At 34.6% G+C, this 17731-nt stretch overlaps 1 protein-coding gene across 12 annotated transcripts in view; it reads left to right on the top strand.

The window, feature by feature from the left end:
- Unc79 (unc-79 homolog, NALCN channel complex subunit) overlaps positions 1 to 17731 on the top strand; it is a 267146-nt gene that overhangs the window by 40610 nt on the left and 208805 nt on the right. For 9 of the 12 annotated variants that reach the window (XM_058577735.1, XM_058577730.1, XM_058577736.1 and 6 more), the window contains exons 3-5: positions 4802 to 5106; positions 8388 to 8558; positions 17036 to 17128. In XM_058577735.1, the coding sequence (XP_058433718.1) occupies positions 4860 to 5106; positions 8388 to 8558; positions 17036 to 17128 (511 nt within the window). In that variant the 5' untranslated portion in view covers positions 4802 to 4859. Of the gene's footprint in view, positions 1 to 3308; positions 3320 to 4801; positions 5107 to 8387; positions 8559 to 17035; positions 17129 to 17731 lie in introns of those variants that run through there. The other 3 variants (XM_058577733.1, XM_058577732.1, XM_046441089.2) reach the window with 2 other exon arrangements.

Below are 17731 nucleotides of genomic sequence, written 5' to 3'. Positions count from 1 at the left end.
GCCAGCAGGTTGGTCACTAGTCTTCTGCAGCTCCTGTCTCTCAGCTCTCCTTTTTCTTTGGAGGATCTTTTCATCTTTAGAACCCTTAGTATTGCTGTTCTAGATTGGAGGGATTCTGTTCATTGATGCATAGATGCCAGATTTGCATAGTAAGTTTAGGACCCTGTTATAGGATATTTCCCTTCTTTTCAAATTGCAATATATAATTAGCCCTGTTCTTATAGCAATAATCAGATAAATTTAAGAATCAAGGTATCTGATTCTATTCTTTTGAATTCTCCTTTTTGTTTTTGAGGTTGGGGTTCTCAATGGGAAACACTTTTCTTTTATCACAAGTTCAGAAAGTCTCAAAGTAAGAGACACTTTGCAGTAGGAAGCATTGTGAATTCCATTTGCAAAGAAGCTGTGACATCCTAGTTAGCACTTCAGAGTTTGCTGCTTAGGTCTTAGTAACTGTGCCAAAAAATTAAGAAATTTAGGGTACTGAAGTCATGTTTACAAGACATGAGATTCCATTTTCTTGAGCAGTCAGTCATTGGAATATGATCATGGGTGGTAGCATTTTAATGGTTAAGCTGGTTGAAGTGGCTTGTGGAGATTCTGTGCAATTGAAATGAGTCCATTTTCAAAGGGAGGTAGTTACAGTAACTACTCCTAATGGTAATAATAGCAATAACTATCATCATAGCAATATTGTGTTATAATAAAATTGTATGTATTAATCATTATTCTAAGCACTTTAAATGTATTGTCCTATTTAATCCTTCATAATGAAATAAGTGAATTATTATACCTATTTTATAGATAATGAAACTAAGGTACAGAGTGGTTAGATAAGTTTCTCAAGGTTATTTATCTAATTTGTATTAGAACCAGGATTTGACATTGGTGATCCTACTCTCAGCAGTTTGATAGCCCCTACTCTCAACAGTTTGGCTGTACTGCTTCTTCTTAGTGCCACTATTTAATTATAGTGGTGGGACACTTCTTTTAGTAATAACTTGGTTTGGCTTTTGGGAATGCCTAGTTGAGTCATAGAATAATTTTGGCTGTCTTTGAGATAAGGGAAGAAAGGGAGTGCTTATCACAAAGCTTTGCTGTCTTTTCCGAAGTTGAACAGTTGTATCTGAGGCGATGTGGATAGTGTTTTGGTTCTCACATGCTTTATTTCTACCTTCCACTGATCCTTCCTGGAGGTTTCCTAAACTTTAATCGTGAAAGGGAGTCCTGTGTAGTATTGGGCTTGCTAGCCATTGTGCCTAGAGTGGTGTTTGGCCCTTAGAAAGGGATTAGTAAACATTTGTTGAATTGAATTGACTTTGATCAAATTTCATCCAGTGCAGAAAACTTCTAGGGCATTAACTGAGTCTAGTAGTGAACTGAGGTCCTGGGTAAAATTACATCTGAGTGCCGAGTTGTGCTCCTTTTCATTTAGCAGGGACCTAATTCTGGCAGAGGCACATAGTTTACAAACAACTTGAGAGTTTAGTTTTTTTGTTTGCTTTTATCAGAGGCAACTATAAAAATCATTTAGTTTTATCCCCTTACTACTGTAGAGGATTCTACTTATTTTATATTAGAAGCATTCTGTGGTCATATTTTAAGCATCTAAGGTCTTTAAAGATCCTGCTTTTTACCTGGCAGAATGTTAAAGGATCCCGATCTTCTATTGCAAACATTCTTTTGGAATTCCTTTTCTCAGCTCTCTCTTCTAGTGCTGTTCAAGCTGTTAGCATGTAAATCTTTAAAAAAAAAATCTTTACATTTGGGGAAAGATACTTACTGCTAACTCTTTAGAAAATTTCAAATATGTTTTTAAATGAGATTCTATTGTCAGCCCAATAATTTCATTGAATAGTAATTTATAATTGCCTATGAAGAATATATCTATGTATCTATGTATCATGGCATAATCAAGTAAATTCTGTTTAGAGCATAGACACAATTCAAATGTCAAAATTCACAATTGTGTAGAAAATTTATTTGCCATATAACTTTCGTTGCTATAAATACCTCAGGGTGATTTCTCCTCTTCCCCCACCCCTGCAGAAGCCCTCTTCTCTTGCTTTTTCTTGATCATGGAAGCCGGCTTGAGAAGGGGACCTCAGGAGGGAAAAGGGAAGGTGAAAAGTCAACTACTGGGTCAAACTCTTCTGAGCAGGGCATCTTAATATTCTGTTTGGTTGGGTGTATAGGCCTCCGGGAAAGAATTTCAGATGGGGAAGATGGCTTGATCTTTCCCAAGGTAGACAATTTGGTTGGGGAAATAAGTTTTTTTTTTTCTCTGAATAAACTTCACAAAACATCATAAAATCACAATGCATTGTACATTTATTCATGAGCCCTTCTTAAGTTTTTCCACAAATGAAAACATTTCCGTACATTGAGACATGAATGTAATTTAAAACTGGTTTCATGGATAACTCATTTCCGCCATTTTTCTCAACCTCACCTACTTATTAAACTCAGAAGCAGTGAGTGAGAGCTTTACTGTTTCAGTGCTGACATTCTTCCCTCCCTGCATGTAGGACACTGTTGTTGCTATCATTTGGGAACCCCACATATACAGGAAGGGAAAAATATCAAAGTAGAGCCTCCAAATTTGATTTGATGAATGCTTGATAAATTATTTCAAACTTTGGAAAAATAGTAAGGTCTGTTTGAAAAAAATGTGTTATATTTCCCCCACCAAGGAGAATTTTTATAAGAGCACTGAAATTAATTCAGAAAGAGGTTTAAATATCATTAGTTCATGATATTCAGCTATTTTTATTCTGAAAGGCAAGATGTTGCTGCTCTTGTTATATCACTTTTGTAAAATCCATATCTTATAATTTTGAAAAGAGGCTGATGGTTGGCCAATTCAGGGTTAAAGTTTGAGAAATAATAAACTGACTTATATCTATTGTGATTCAAAAGGAATTTTCAGTGGGATAGACTACTACAGGATTTAAACAAATTTTTTGGTGACTGGGCTTGTCAAGAATATGACACTTAAAGGTGGCACTCTTAGGAGTACTTGAGTTCTATGACAAAAGTATGAAGTCTGATGGAAAATCTGATGGCATTTATAATAGGTATAGGCAGGCAGTGGTAACTGGAATGTTGATATTATCCTATTGTAAAGTATAAGCTTACGAAGTCAAATACATCACACATGAACAAGCTAGATTAAATTCCTTTAAAAGCCAAAACCAAAAATTACACCAAATTTTAAGTTATTTATTGTTAAGAAGTATTACATAACTATTCTGAAATTATTTTTATTATCAATTGTTTTTCCTTGGACATTGGGTAACAGAAGACAAAGGAAATCGAGGTAAATTAGGCACATAGAAATTAAAAAGCATGTAGTCATTTTTTTTACATTATAACTTTTTTTGTGCTAAGAATAAATAAAAATTAATGTAAATGTGACATAACAAGCATGCTTGACACTAACCAATTCCTCACATCACTGTAAAACTATAGATGTGATATCTAACTAAAAACTTAGCCATGTTTAATGTGCATAGAATAAATGTAAAATAAGGTCATTTTATGTAATGAAACATTTATAAATTGTTATCTGTTTTGACTAATGTAAGTGGACAAGCATAAGTGAAAAGCACATTGTAAGTGCTGCAGACATTATTATAATGTGTAGATATTATCTTTAATGATAAATAGTATAATCTAGTTTTAAAAACGTAAATATTTGGCTAAGCAGTAATTTCTTTTTTTTTTTTTTAAATCAACAACTTTTCTGCTTTAACTAAAACATTTTTATTTTAAATTAAGGCTAAAAGAAAAACCATTTTTAGAAGTTATTTTTATTCCCATTAAACTTTTTTTAACTTTCTAAATTATCTTTCCTTTAGTTTTTAGAGTTTTGTTGAATAATAACGTAAGTAGCAGTAGTAACATATGAGATCTTATTGTATGTTGGGCAGCTATGTGACAGATACTGCTTGCTTAGTCTTTAGAATTTTGAAGGTAATTACTTAATAAGCCAGTGTTTGTATTCATAAAAATAAATTATTTCCTCCCTAACACACAAAATTAACACACACACACACACATAAATAACCATTATCATTAGTTCACAAACATATGCTATGGACCATCTACTATATATTATTTTATAGCTTTTCCAATGTAGTTTAGCTAACATTTTAGAAATATGTATTATTTCTAAATTCATATGCCTGTTTAAACTTCATTATCTCAAATGATACTGACAGAATGTCATGAAACAGTATCATAATATACATATAGACATTATTTTGGTGCAATAAACATGTGATTTTTAAGACTTTCTTAATAAACACACATGTTTATTCTTTGCTAAAACATGTTTCTGCAAGTGCCATACCTATGTTTTGCAAGTTTCTGTTTGCTTGGTTCAGATGGTCTTGCTGAAAACTTCTTTTCTTTGAAAGCTCCTTGTAATTAGGAATAAGAGCCCTTCCTAATTAGACCAAGCCATTGCTTTTGCTTCCAGGAAACCTCTCCTTCACCAAATTGACAAACTGTAAAACATGGGTTTGGCACTGAAACATGCATTTTTATATTTTTGCTCCTTACTAACCAGATAACACATGAGATGCAATGAAATTTCCACAAAGTAAACCTGTGTTATTGATACCTCTGAACAAAGCTATGTGACCAGTACTAGATTTGTAGATCCTGCTGGTGTGGCAATTGCATCTTATGTGGGATGTATCTGGTGTTTTATTATTTGTTTTAGAGTGTCATTTCAATGTAATGTGCTGTTCTTTGTGTCTTTGTTGTCTCTTTTTTTTCTTTGTCCCCCCAACAGCATTTTGTCCCGCACAGGGAAGAAGGAAAACCAAGATGCCTCCAATTTGACAGTGCCCATGACCATGTGTCTTTTTCCTGTGCCATTCCCACTCACCCCATCTCTAAGACCGCAGGTCAGTTCCATCAACCCTACTGTTACTCGCTCCCTCCTTTACAGCGTCCTGCGAGATGCTCCTTCAGAACGCGGCCCGCAAAGTCGTGATGCTCAGTTGTCAGACTACCCTTCTTTGGACTATCAAGGCCTCTACGTGACTTTGGTGACTCTCCTGGATCTAGTTCCTTTACTACAGCATGGCCAACACGGTGAGCATTTAATTGAAACCTTTGGAAATGTACATGTATGTTCATGAATATGTATGTTGCTGAGCACGGGGCATGGAGATTTTGTTGTTGATGTAAATTGCTTGAAAGGGCTTTGTGTGGGCTGCAGCCTTTCTTACAATGAAGCTTAATTATGGTGTTTTCCCATCCTATCCTTTTCCACTGTTGTGGTGCTCAGGGATGTTACCCAGCAGGCCTGTGTTGGGGGCAGAGGGGCTGGAGACAGAAGGAAGACTCTCGGGAGGCTCTCTCTTCTCCTTTGATTACTTTATCAAGGGAGGACTCAGTGAGGACTCATTGAAATCACGATTGGGGAGCTAAGATTTTAAAACTTGCTTTGAAGAGCAGACTCTAACCACTGATTGATTTTGTGAGTTTTGGGGACAAATCACAAACTCTTTCTGAGACCCATTTTTCCTGACTCAAAAGTCAGGGGGTTAGATAAAATGAACTTTCTAAGAACTTCCAAATTTACTAAGAACTTCAAATAATTATTACAAAATGTTGTAAAATGTTACAGTATAGAGTGTTAGTGGTGATTTAGCATAGAAGCCAGAGAGCATGCTTCCTTTCTTATCGCTTCTCTCTTTCTTCTGTGTCTTCAGTGGATTTCATTATCTTGCTTGCTATTAAATTCTTCTAATCTATAAAAGGGAGTATAGTAATATCTACTGTTAACTATCTAATATGTATTTGGGAGAATCAAATGGAAAACCATACAGTAAGAAAAGAGATTTTTTGCAAAAACTGTACCTTAAAATGTTAGTTGTGGAGATCTTAAAATACTGAAATTTGGTCCCTAGAAGTATGATAACCAAAGTTTCACTGTACAGAAAAGCTGGAGTCTTGGGAAACTGGTGGGTGGTGGGAATTATTTTTCCTTTTAGTTATAGTTAATTCTCCTAAGAGAATCCTTAATGGTTTATTTTGTATGATGTATCCCTGATTTAAAAAAAATAATGTCTACTTTCACAAAGATGATGAGATAATGATTATTGAATTTGTTTTTTTACATTTATAATTCTGCATTATAGTGAATATAAAAATGTAGAAGTTTGTAAAGTTACTTATTGTGTATTTTTGTGGCTGTCTGAAAGCTTAGCTGCTTCTATTGTAATCCTTTCCCAGCTCAGAATCTTAGTGAGGCTAATGTGAACATCAGACTGTCAGAGCTTACTATGGTGGTGAGCTCCTCAGTGCCTCCCCTTTGTGACATTCAGTTCTGAACTCATCACGGACCTGTCTGCTCCTGTCCATGGGTTTGGGAAGCTGCCCTTTATCTTCAAAGTCCCTTGATTAAGATAAAGATATTCAATTTTGTAAATTGCAACCCATATAGTTGCAATTAATGTGTGAATTGTGACAATTTCAGGGGAGATGATTTATATTTTTGCTCTTATAACTGTTTTGTGACTTTCCTCTTTATTGTTATCTATAACTTTCTTGTTCTGCATATTTGAGCTTAAAAATAGGAAAGTACTCACTAGTTCATTCTAGTGAATGGTTCAGAGAAACACCTGAGCGTGGTCTGAAGAGTCTTAGAATCTCCAAGGAGTTTGTGACGTGGAGTTCTTGCCTAAGAGTTATTGAGGGTTGGGTCCTGAGACCAGACATTTTAGCCAGCTTCCTGTGGATGCTACTTTTGCACACTGAGACTGAGAATCCTGCACTGTGGTAGAGGTTGTGTCCTCTTTCTGGGTCTGGGGCCCTGCAGGGAAAAGCATTAGGTAGGGCTTTTGTAACATTTCAGCTAACATTCTCAGGGGATCTTGGGCATTCGCTTCCTCTCTCCAGGTCTCAGTTTCCTAGTATGAAAAAATACTCTAGGTGAACTCCCAGACCCCTTGGGTTGTTAATGTTCTGCACTTTGGCTACAGGGCTCAGTGGAAAGCAGCTAACGTTATCTTTTATGGTAGTCTCAGATAACTCTTAGTAAAACACCTGTGAATTTTCCATTTCATTGATTTGAGCCCAGGGATTGACTGATCCTGGCTCCCCAGTATGCAGTGTGGCCATGTTCTCTCCATTGTCAGTTGATAGGCCTGCTGAGATGCCAGAGTAATTCTAATGATAATCAGAAATGACATTCAGGATCAAAATGACACAAAGGAGGTAAATCTGCAAAACAGGCAAGAATCTAATACTTTACTATTTCTATGAATGCAAATATGATTTGTCAAATCTTGGCTGATGGCCTACATTTTGGGAGGTCCAGAAATATGAAAATGTACATTTAGTATAATGGAATTTGGTCTACATGCATTCTAACGCTAAATAGTTGTGGTTTTACTAATGTCCACTATTTTTACTTCTTGTGCAGGTAATAATAATAGTAACTGTTAACATTAATAGTAACAACTCATATTTGTGGATTGCACATTATGTGCTATGCTAACCTCTTTACATTTATCACATTTAAAACTCCTAACAATCCTAATGAAGTGAGGTAGGTATTGCTACTATCCCCATTTTAAAACTTTGATAAGTTATTATTAGGAGGCACGCACTTCTATGGTGACTGATGACTAACTGCACAGGATCACACAGTGCTAGCTCATAATTTCCTTTCTTTGGTGTGTGTTGGATTTGTTACTGTATGGAGGTTAAAAATTACCTCATGGGGTTTGGGGGTTATAGCTCAGTGGGAGAGCGCTTGCCTAGCACATGTGAGACACTGGGTTCGGTCCTCAGCACCATCTAAAATAAATTAGTAAATAAAATAAAGGTATTTTCTTAAAAATTACCTTGTTGCCTAGTATTCCAGATGTAGAACCATTGTAGCTTTGATTGGTGGAGCAGAAATAGCCTAGTGTTATCTCTATTCCTACCTCAGTGACCTTTTAAAAACTTTCAGTGGGCAAATAATCTAACATCTCTATGCCTCAGTTATCTTGTGTAAAAATAAATGGAGGTAAGAATGCTGGAGGGATTCAGAAATCATTTTACATTGGAAAGTGCTTTGAATTTATGAGATCAAAAGATGATATGAATATTAAGAATTTCTTATGATTTATATGATATTGAGAAAAATCTCACGTAATAGATATTTATATTTCTTAATATATTCACTCATCAGTCAATTATTGACCAGCTCTTGTACACATAGCACACTATACCAAGCAGTATGTTTGAGAACTCTTGATAGGAAGGAGACTATAGTTGCTTATAATTTAGATCAACTCATTAAAACTTAAGATGTAAAATTAGTATATTTTGTTAATGGGAAAATATTCAGTGACTGATTACTCAATTTTGTTTTGTAGATCTTGGACAGTCAATATTTTATACAACTACATGTTTGCTACCCTTTCTCAATGATGATATTCTGAGTACTTTGCCCTACACGATGATCTCAACGTTAGCTACCTTTCCTCCATTTCTGCACAAGGATATTATTGAATATCTTAGCACATCTTTTCTACCAATGGCTATATGTAAGTTCAATCTTACCTAATACTAGATTATTTTTACGTATTGTACAAATGAAAATTGCTTTTGCTGTTACAGACTCTTGATTTTTAATATTTTAATGGAATCACTGACTATGTACATATGCTATGATTTAAATTCAGTCATTTCAGTATTAACATTATGATGAAAATCAAAGAAATGAAAGACAATTATACCTTAGAATTGTTTTATTCACTTAGTTTTATCTTATAGAATAGGAAGAAAGAACAGGTCAAAGAAAGTCTGTATTTCCTAGTTATAAATTACAACATCTTTTGCCACATTAGAAAAAAGGTGAGAGAGTGTTGCCTCCAATGTAGAATTCTTTCTTTTGTGTCTTAAGGCAGTAGGCTCTGGTGGAAAGAGCAACAGGTAGAGTTGGCACTTGTAGATTCTGGTCCCAGCTCTGCCCCTAATTTGCTGTGAGATGGTGGGCAGCTCACAGAGCTGAAACCCCACCCACAGACTGATCCATCAGCTTTCCCTCACAGGGGTGTTGTGATGATAAAATGAGTCAGAATTTTTGAAAACAGCTAAGGAGTCTGTATACAGGAGTCTGTACAGAACTGATTTAAATTCTTTTCCACTTTTAAATACTCGATTCTGCTGGCTTATTGGACATTAAAGCAAACAGGAAAAACATTGGGTTGTGGTCTTTATGATCATGTTTGTTCTAAAGTATTCTTCAAGGAAATGGATCATGGATTGATCTGTTTGTGCGGATGATCTGAAAAGATTGTGTGTTTAGGAGTCAAACAGATCTAGATTCCCCATCTCAGCTCTGCCATTGGCTAGTGTTTGACCTTAGGCAAGTTAGTTAATCTTTCTGTTTCTTACCTGTAAAATGAGAATAGTATTCACGGAGCTGTAGTAATCATAGGCTGTTGTGATGATTAAGACGTTAACCTGGAACATTGGCAGAGTGCTGGCACAATACCTGCTAGCAGTAACGTTAGTTTACTTCTCTCCTTCCTCAATTTTTGTCTATAAAAATAACTTTAGGGGCTTGGGTTGTGGCTCAGTGGTAGAGCGCTTGCTTAGCACATGTGAGGCACTGGGTTCCATCCTCAGCACCACATAAAAATAAATACATAAAATCAAGGTATTGTGTCCATCTGTAATTTAAAAAGTAACTTTATTGGGCACATTTAGCTCCTAGTGGTCATTTTTCACCATTTTAATTTTATGTGTTTACGATCTTATTAAAGTTGTTGTGGTGTATCAACAATTGGTAAATATATGCACTAATTGAGCTATATTTGTTTATTTTAAAATCAAGTTTAATTTTAGGTATGGAATTCTAATTTTCATTTTTTTTAGAGTTGACTTTTTGCCTAAATTCTATAGTAATTTGGAAAAACTAGCAGATTTGTCATGTCATTCAAATAATAGAATATTTGGTCATTTTCTTTTTTTGGTTCTCTGTAAACTTATGGACAGGTACTTGTTTGTAGATATAGTCTTAAAGTTGTATAGAGCTATTCTAAAATAAACAATGTTGGGATGGGGATGTAGCTCAATGGTGGAGCATTTGCCTAGCATGTATGAGGCCCTGGGTTCAATCCCAGCACTGGAAGAAAAAGCACTAGAAAAAAAAATAGAAAGTCTTGTTTTTTTGAATTATGGCAGGTGAGGCTATATCTTTCTAATAACTAATCTAATTTACTGTATTCCTACTTCTTAGGAATAAGTTAATAATTTTGGGAGAGACATTGAGTATATCAAGATTCTGAAGTTATACTTAAAATTGATCAGGTATTGTGGAGCTGGCCATTCATTTCATCACACTTGATTTTTAATTTCTACTTAATTAGAAATACAGAACCTAGAACACTAATTAACTTGAAGTCAGGTTAGAATCCTTACTCATAAAAATGTGTGAACCTTGTCAATTGAAGAGATCAAAATAGTGAGTCGAGTTTACAGAATGTGTGTGAATTTTAGTGTTGATTAGAGGAATAACTTGGTGTTCATTTAAAGGTGTGAACAAGTTGCTTCATGTCTCTGGAACTTAATTTTTTTTATTAGTTGTTCAAAACATTACAATGATCTTGACATATCATATATCATACATTTGATTCAAATGGGGTATGAATTCTTATTTTTCCCACATGTACAGATTGCAGGATCACATTGGTTATATTTTTCAACCTTAAAGGAGGTATCTGGAAAAAAATCAATCTGTGAGGTTATTTCTGGCTTAATAGTCCTAGGTTAAATCATATTTTATATAAAAGGCACATGGCTTCCTCTAATCTAGTTGTTGATATGGTTCATGTATTTATTTTATTGTCTGAATTTAGTCTTTTAGTTTTAACTTGGATTCTTATCTTCATTTTGGTAGTTCAACATTAGACAATCTTTGTTAGCTTCAAATCTTCAAGAATAAATTGTAATGCTAACTTTTATAGTTGCATTTTGTTACACTGTTCAGATGCTGCTTTTGTGTGCTCATTATTTCACAAAGTAGGTATGAGATAGATGCCAAGATGGAAGGGATCTGGTTCCAGGTTACTCATGTCAAGTTGAATTGATGTGAGAATGTGGGACTGTTCATTGTAGGGACCTTGTTTTTATTTTCTGGTGGTTGTTTCCATATCTAGAAATTCTGAGTAAAAAAACACACACAACACAGAAGGCTTTAAGTTCTCCCAGAATATTTTAATTTCAGTACCAAGGAGTTAGGATAAAGATGTTGCCCCTTCCTTCCTGCTTCTCTTCCTCCCTCCCTCCTTCCTTCCTGCAGTGCTGGTGGAACCCAGGGCCTTCTGCATGCTGGGCAAGTCATCTATCACTGAGCTACACCCCCAGGCCCAAATGTTGAGTCTTTTATATTCTTGATAAAGTGATAAAAGTCTTTAAGACAGAAGGGCTCTTTTAAAAAAATCTCTTTGGTGTGGTGTTCCTAAGGTCAAATGTAAAACAGACAAATTTTCAGGCATTAAATGATTATATCATTGTCTGTATCACCTGGATGATGAAGTTCTGAGCTTTGGAGTGAACCCAATGAGATATTACAGCTCCTTCAGATTAAAAGGCCTTTATGTGTATCTCATTTGTCCTTTATGCCATCTTTCTTGGTAAACTATGTGCTGTGCTTTTAGTTTTAAGTAACTCCTTTTGAAGTTCTGCAGAGCAAATATCAATTTATTTATTATTAAATTTCCCTTTTATATAACCTTCTTTTTTAACTCCTTCCATAAATAAAATATATTTTCTTTATTCCATATGTGTGCAATATGCTTTGTTTATTAAAAAAATTAAAGGAGTTACTAAGAATTGAAAAAAATTATTTCATGTCACCATGGAAACCTCTCTTTTCCCAATAAAGGATCTGTGATTTGTGAATTGAATTGAAATGTGGATGTTTGGAAGATAATGTCTTCCAAAGAGAAAAAGCAGAGAAGAGAAAAAACTAATTCCAAATGAACCTTAATTGATGCAAACAACCTTGATTTAAAGATACTAATAAAGCTGAAGTATTATATCAGTTCAAGATGCTGCTAGTATATCCTAGTATCTTAGACTGTGCAGGCAAATCTGGTTTCTTTTCCAAGTTAGACTTTCTGAAAAGTCAGTTACCCTCGGCAAAAATAAAGATTTGTTCAAATCTTTGCTTTGATTTAAAAGTAATTGTGTAATTTAATTGAACGTCTGGTCCCAGGCTGTTGGCCATGTGTCATTTGTTCCATTACTTTTATATAACGTTTTTTTAAAAACTATTATTGTATAGGATGTGTGATGTTTCCATGGTCTTCCAGAGATTAATACTTTATGGAAAAAAAGTTAAAAAAAGAGTGCAAGATACTGATGATGTTTAGTAATATTTAATATATGATGTCTATTTTATTAGCTAATGATTGTTTTTATAAGTCAGGTCTTCTATACTTTAAGAAGACCTTGTTGAATTTTGAGAAATATTTTAGTACTGGAGTTTGGAAGAACTGAATATAGTCCTTTGGCAGTTGGCAAATGTCTCAACCTCATCAAACATTGGTTCCCTCATAAAATTGTCAATAATCAAACTTCCCTTGTCCACATCCCATGTTTATTGCAAAGAAAAGGAGATAACTAACATATGAGAATGGCTTTTGAATATTCTATGACATTGTACACGTGTATGCATAATGGATCAAATGGGTAGTCAGATCACAGATATGTTAAATCCCATTACTAATTCTAATATTTCACTGCAATTTCCATGTTGCTCTGAAATTTTATCATCTTAAATATTGCTTGAGGTAGAGGGCCATCTACTAGTGGGAATTAGTTTGTTGTATAATAACTGTCATTATTATGCCAGATGTTGTGCTCCTAGAACATGTCAGAACATTTCTTCAGTGTTGAGGGCTGTCCTGCCTCTATGACTTTGCACTAACCTGCACATCTGCAAATATTTTAATAGACTTAACCTACTGAAACTCAGGGTCATATTATCTTGTCTTTATGTTTCACCAAAATGCCCTTCTGAAAAGTGTGGCTGTCTTTTGGAGAAACCCTCTCTAGTGGAACACAATTAACTCTGCTCACACAAACCCAAGGCACAAGTGCAGAAGAGACTACTTTTCAATTCAAGTGATGCAGTGTGGAGAAGTTCAGGAAGTGGCTCTGTTGTGTACACCTGAATGTGTCTCTTCTTCCCAGATGATTCTCTAAGACCAGTGGGGTTTATTTCAACATATGTCAACTCAGACCACTTCTTACCATCATCTCTCATGTGGACCTATCCAATGAGCTGGTCCTCTGTGTTCCTTTTTAACTCTCCCGAGGGCCACTGGTCCTCGTAACTCACCTCTCTGTTCCTTTTTTAAGCCCTGCTACTGCCTGTTCACTAAAAAGCCAGAACTTTTCTCCAAGCATGTAAATCAGATCATGTCACTTTCCTCATCCAAACCATCTATCTTACTGTCACTCTTAAAAACCAATTTCAAAGTCCTTAGTTGTCCCACAAGGCCCTCTATGATCTGGCTACTGCTTACCTTATTACTTTAATTACTGCCTGTCTGTGTCCACTCTTCACTATGCACATCACCTTTCTGCAGTTTCATAAAGGTACTGAACTTTTGTGTTTTCTCTATGTTTTCTCCTCTGTCTCAATGTCCTTCTTCCAGATGATCTCCTGATTTGCTTCCTTATTTTCTTTAGGTCTTAGCTCAAGTGCCACATCTTTCTAGATGCCCTTCCTTTCTTTCTAGCTAATATAACTCCTGGCATTATCTTCTCTCTTCTCTCTTGCCCTGCTTTATATGTCTTCATTAGTAAGACTGAAGAGCTGAATTTTAAGTTTGATTCAATTTTAATTTAAATACCATCAGTGGCTTGTGGCTATCATATTGGATAACACAGCTCTAGTATCTAAGTTCCAGAAGGAATGAGGACTTGTCTACATTCTTTACTATTGTATTCCCAGGACTCAGAAAAATGTTTGGTGCATAGGAGGTATTGAGAACAATACTGGTGAATGAATAAGTGACTAGAACATTGGCTGTGAATCCAGTGTGATTTGGAATATAGTCTCAAAAATTAGATTGCAAATAATTTTTTCTCTCTTTTATAAAATTACTTTCCTTGTATACTTACTTTTTTTTTTTTTTGGTGACAATCATAAGAGCTCTACATGATAGTACATTAGGAACTATAAAATGCAGGAGCATATTAAGAGATTTATCTTATCATGGAAAGAGGGGTGTTGGTAATGATTGTACTGGTGGTGCTGAGAAGATAGGGAATAAGACTGGAAACTTTTTTTTTTTTTAGTATGATATTAAGTGTAAAATTTTCTTATTTTTTTGTGGTGCTGGGGATTAAAATTTTCTTATTTTGACTATCTTCTATTGTACATATTTTTTTAACACCCTCTTGGGGAAAAACTGCACATCTGTTTACATTATGCCTTTTAAACAAAATTCAATAAATAGTGTGTACTTGTGTTTGTTTATTAAACAAGATTTGCAGTTATTTTGTTCAGTCTAGTAGAAGGCTGTGAAATTGCAAGGTACCGTCTGTTTATATAAGTATTAGAGCCAATTTCCTAGGGCCAGAGCCAAGAGAACACTTTTGGCTTTATGGCTGGTCATACTTGAAGGAAGAGCATAGATTTGAAGGGGTAACAGGGACAACCAAAGGTTGCTGAGCTATTTGGGCAGTTCTCCAAATAGACTTCCCCTAAATCATCTGAGACGGTTCGGCATCTCTCCCATTTTTAAAGGCCTCCAGTCACATTGACTCTCAGCCTCTCTTAGCTATAGTCTTCCTGATTGAGAAATGCTTGTTTTTAAAAAAATTTGAGATGAATTAAACAGAGGTGAAAATAATTGTCTCAAAAAGAATGGAGATACACAAAAAGATACATTCCTTCTTTCTTGAATATATTGGAGACTAGACTTTTTTCTCTTTCTTTAACAAGGGGCACAAAGAATATTGTCTTATTCCTTTTGGTTATAAATGAGATATGTCCCCTATGTATTGTAATTTTATATAAAATAAAGCAGATTTTGAGGTTTTCTGCCAATTATTCTTCTACCCCTGGACATCTTACTGGGCATGCCCTTTCTTATTTCTCATCTCTCTACTAGGACCCCTCAAAAGGAAGCCCTTGACCAGCTTGCATCAGAGTCACCTGGTGTGCTTATTAATTTGATATGTCTTTCCTGCTTCCCAGACTGTTATAATCTCTAGATACGGGCACCCAAGAAGCTGAATTTGAAAAAGCTCCCTGGCTAAAGCCTTAGAGCAATGCTGTCTTGTTCTTTAAATGTGCCTCCAAGTTCTTTTTCCTTAATTAATTGTATTTGATTAATCAACTTTGTCATCTAAGAACAGTATACTGCTCTCCATATCTCTGTTTAATTATTAATGCTTATTTATACTGTATAGCCAAACTAATTTATCTACCTGAATATTGCCTGCTTGGTGGGTTAGGAGCACTCAGCTGCCAGTGACTGAAAACAAACTCAATGGAATTTAACTATGGATTTACTTTGTTGGTTTGTTTTTGTAAAGGTTTTGTGAAAGCAGCCATCCATTATGGGTACTGAAAGTTCTTTGTGTTAAAAAAAAAAAGAATCATGTTAAACATTGTTTCCTTTATTATATGACAGATCTTTCATTGGTGTTTTGATGGTTCTACTATCACATGTTTTATAAAACTGTCTTATCTTTTGAATGTAAATGAGATATGTTCCCTGTGTATTGTAATTTTATATAAAATAAAGCAGATTTTGAGGTTTTCTGCTTGCTGGTTGTTGCCAAAGTCATGGTATTTCATGTTCAGGAAATTGAGAGTTGCCTCTTTGAGGGTTTTATACTTCCTGCACACCGTTCTGTTCATGCTTGACAATTTGCCACATAAACCTAGGAATAAGAGGTATCTTGCACTTTTGCAATTATTCCTCAGAAAAGGAGAATCATTTTACATTCAAATCCTAATAAAGGTCTTCCTATTGTGGATTCTTTCTCAATTACTGTGCTTGGGATAATAAAGTACCCTTTAGAGACAACACAGTACTTCAAGTGACTTCCATCAGTGCTTGACGTGAATCCTTAAAGGAGTTGTTTGATGTACTCTATTAAAAAAGACAATAAAATTTAATATAGTGTTCAATATTGCCATGAAAAAGCCACTTAAAGATGTTTTAAAAGCAGTATGTAAATGGAGATCATGGTTTTACATATGTAAGACAGGTTTTCAATAAAACAACTTTTGCTCTGTGATTGATACTTGTTGATGTGGGATAAAATGTCCAGCAATGGCATTATTCACAGATTCAAAAGGTGCTTTATTTCAAACTCAGATGGATTTGAAGATGGTAAGTTTTGTAAAACTTAACAAAGTAGTGATTCTCATGGTAAAGAAGACAATAATGATAAAGTTACATATGAAGGTTTGAATAAAACTGATGATTTATGAGCATTGAAAATAATTTTAAAATTAATATTGTATTTTTATAACATATGATTTGAAATTTCTATATGTAACTAAGAAGTTGCATGTTATACTAACCTTATTTCATCTGCATCTCTAGATAATTTAGTAATTCAAGTTGGGTTGAAAAACATTTTACTTTTTTTATTCCTTATTGGGACAACCTTCAGTATTCCTTCTTTATATCTGAGCACATAGAAGATTTTTTTCCCTTTCTTTTCCATCTAGACATAAACATGTTGGAAGTAGTGATCATATCTGAGCATGGCTCTGTTAAAGCCATTATGTCACATTCTGGCATTGTTCCTTCTTGGTGATACTCTGTATGTGTTTGCTATGATGTTGACAACTGTTGCATTTGTATACAAGGAAAATTTTATGAGTTTTATTTGTGTAAAGTTTCATTGGCTGACTGGGACTTTCTTTTCTTAGTTCCCATGCTCTATGTGAAGCAGCAAGTATATATGCATATATATGTATATCTATCTCTCTATCTATAGACTAAATTGTGTCTAATCAAAGAAATTTTGGTTTCAGTGGGTTCCTCCAGGAGAGAAGGTGTTCCTGCCCATGTTAATCTGTCTGCATCCTCCATGCTAATGATTGCAATGCAGTACACATCTAATCCAGGTAAGTGGAAATCTGTCTTGACTAATTCCAAAACCAATCATTAAGTAAGATGTTAAATAATCAAGCTAGAAGTTTTCATGTGAGAACTTTTCTTGGTGGAATTGGCAATTGGAGGTGTGTTAGAAAACAGATTTTTGAATTAAAATAAATTTTCATTGCCTATTGTTAAAAGTAATTAGTGCTCTTGCAACTAGTGTTTTTTTTCAGAATGTTTGAGGACAAAATTTTAGAACATTGAGGAATTTGATTGAATATAAATATATAGAAAAGTTCAATTGGAAATATAAAAATATCTAATTCTAACAACTAAAAATAACTTTGGTTAATAATTTGACAAGTTTGGTCCTCTAATGTCATACCAATGTCCTTGAACACAAACCTTTTACTACATTTCTGATTATTTCCTTTAGAATAAATTAATAAAAGAGGGATTCATGGGTTAAAGGGCTTGAAAAAATTTCAATATTCTCAATAATTGTATTTGAAAGTACTTGTCTCATTATGACTGGTCACTGAGTATCATCATAAAATTTGTAGAGTTGAATAGATTAAAAAATCTCATTTTGATTTTTATGTCTTGGATTACTAGTGTTGTTGGACAGG

Source organism: Marmota monax, unplaced genomic scaffold (genome assembly GCF_021218885.2).
Source record: "Marmota monax isolate L192 unplaced genomic scaffold, Marmota_monax_Labrador192_F-V1.1 WCK01_AAM20220418_F8-fsc00017, whole genome shotgun sequence".
NCBI classification, from domain to species: Eukaryota; Metazoa; Chordata; class Mammalia; order Rodentia; family Sciuridae; genus Marmota; species Marmota monax.
This window is presented reverse-complemented; position numbering and strand designations above follow the sequence as displayed.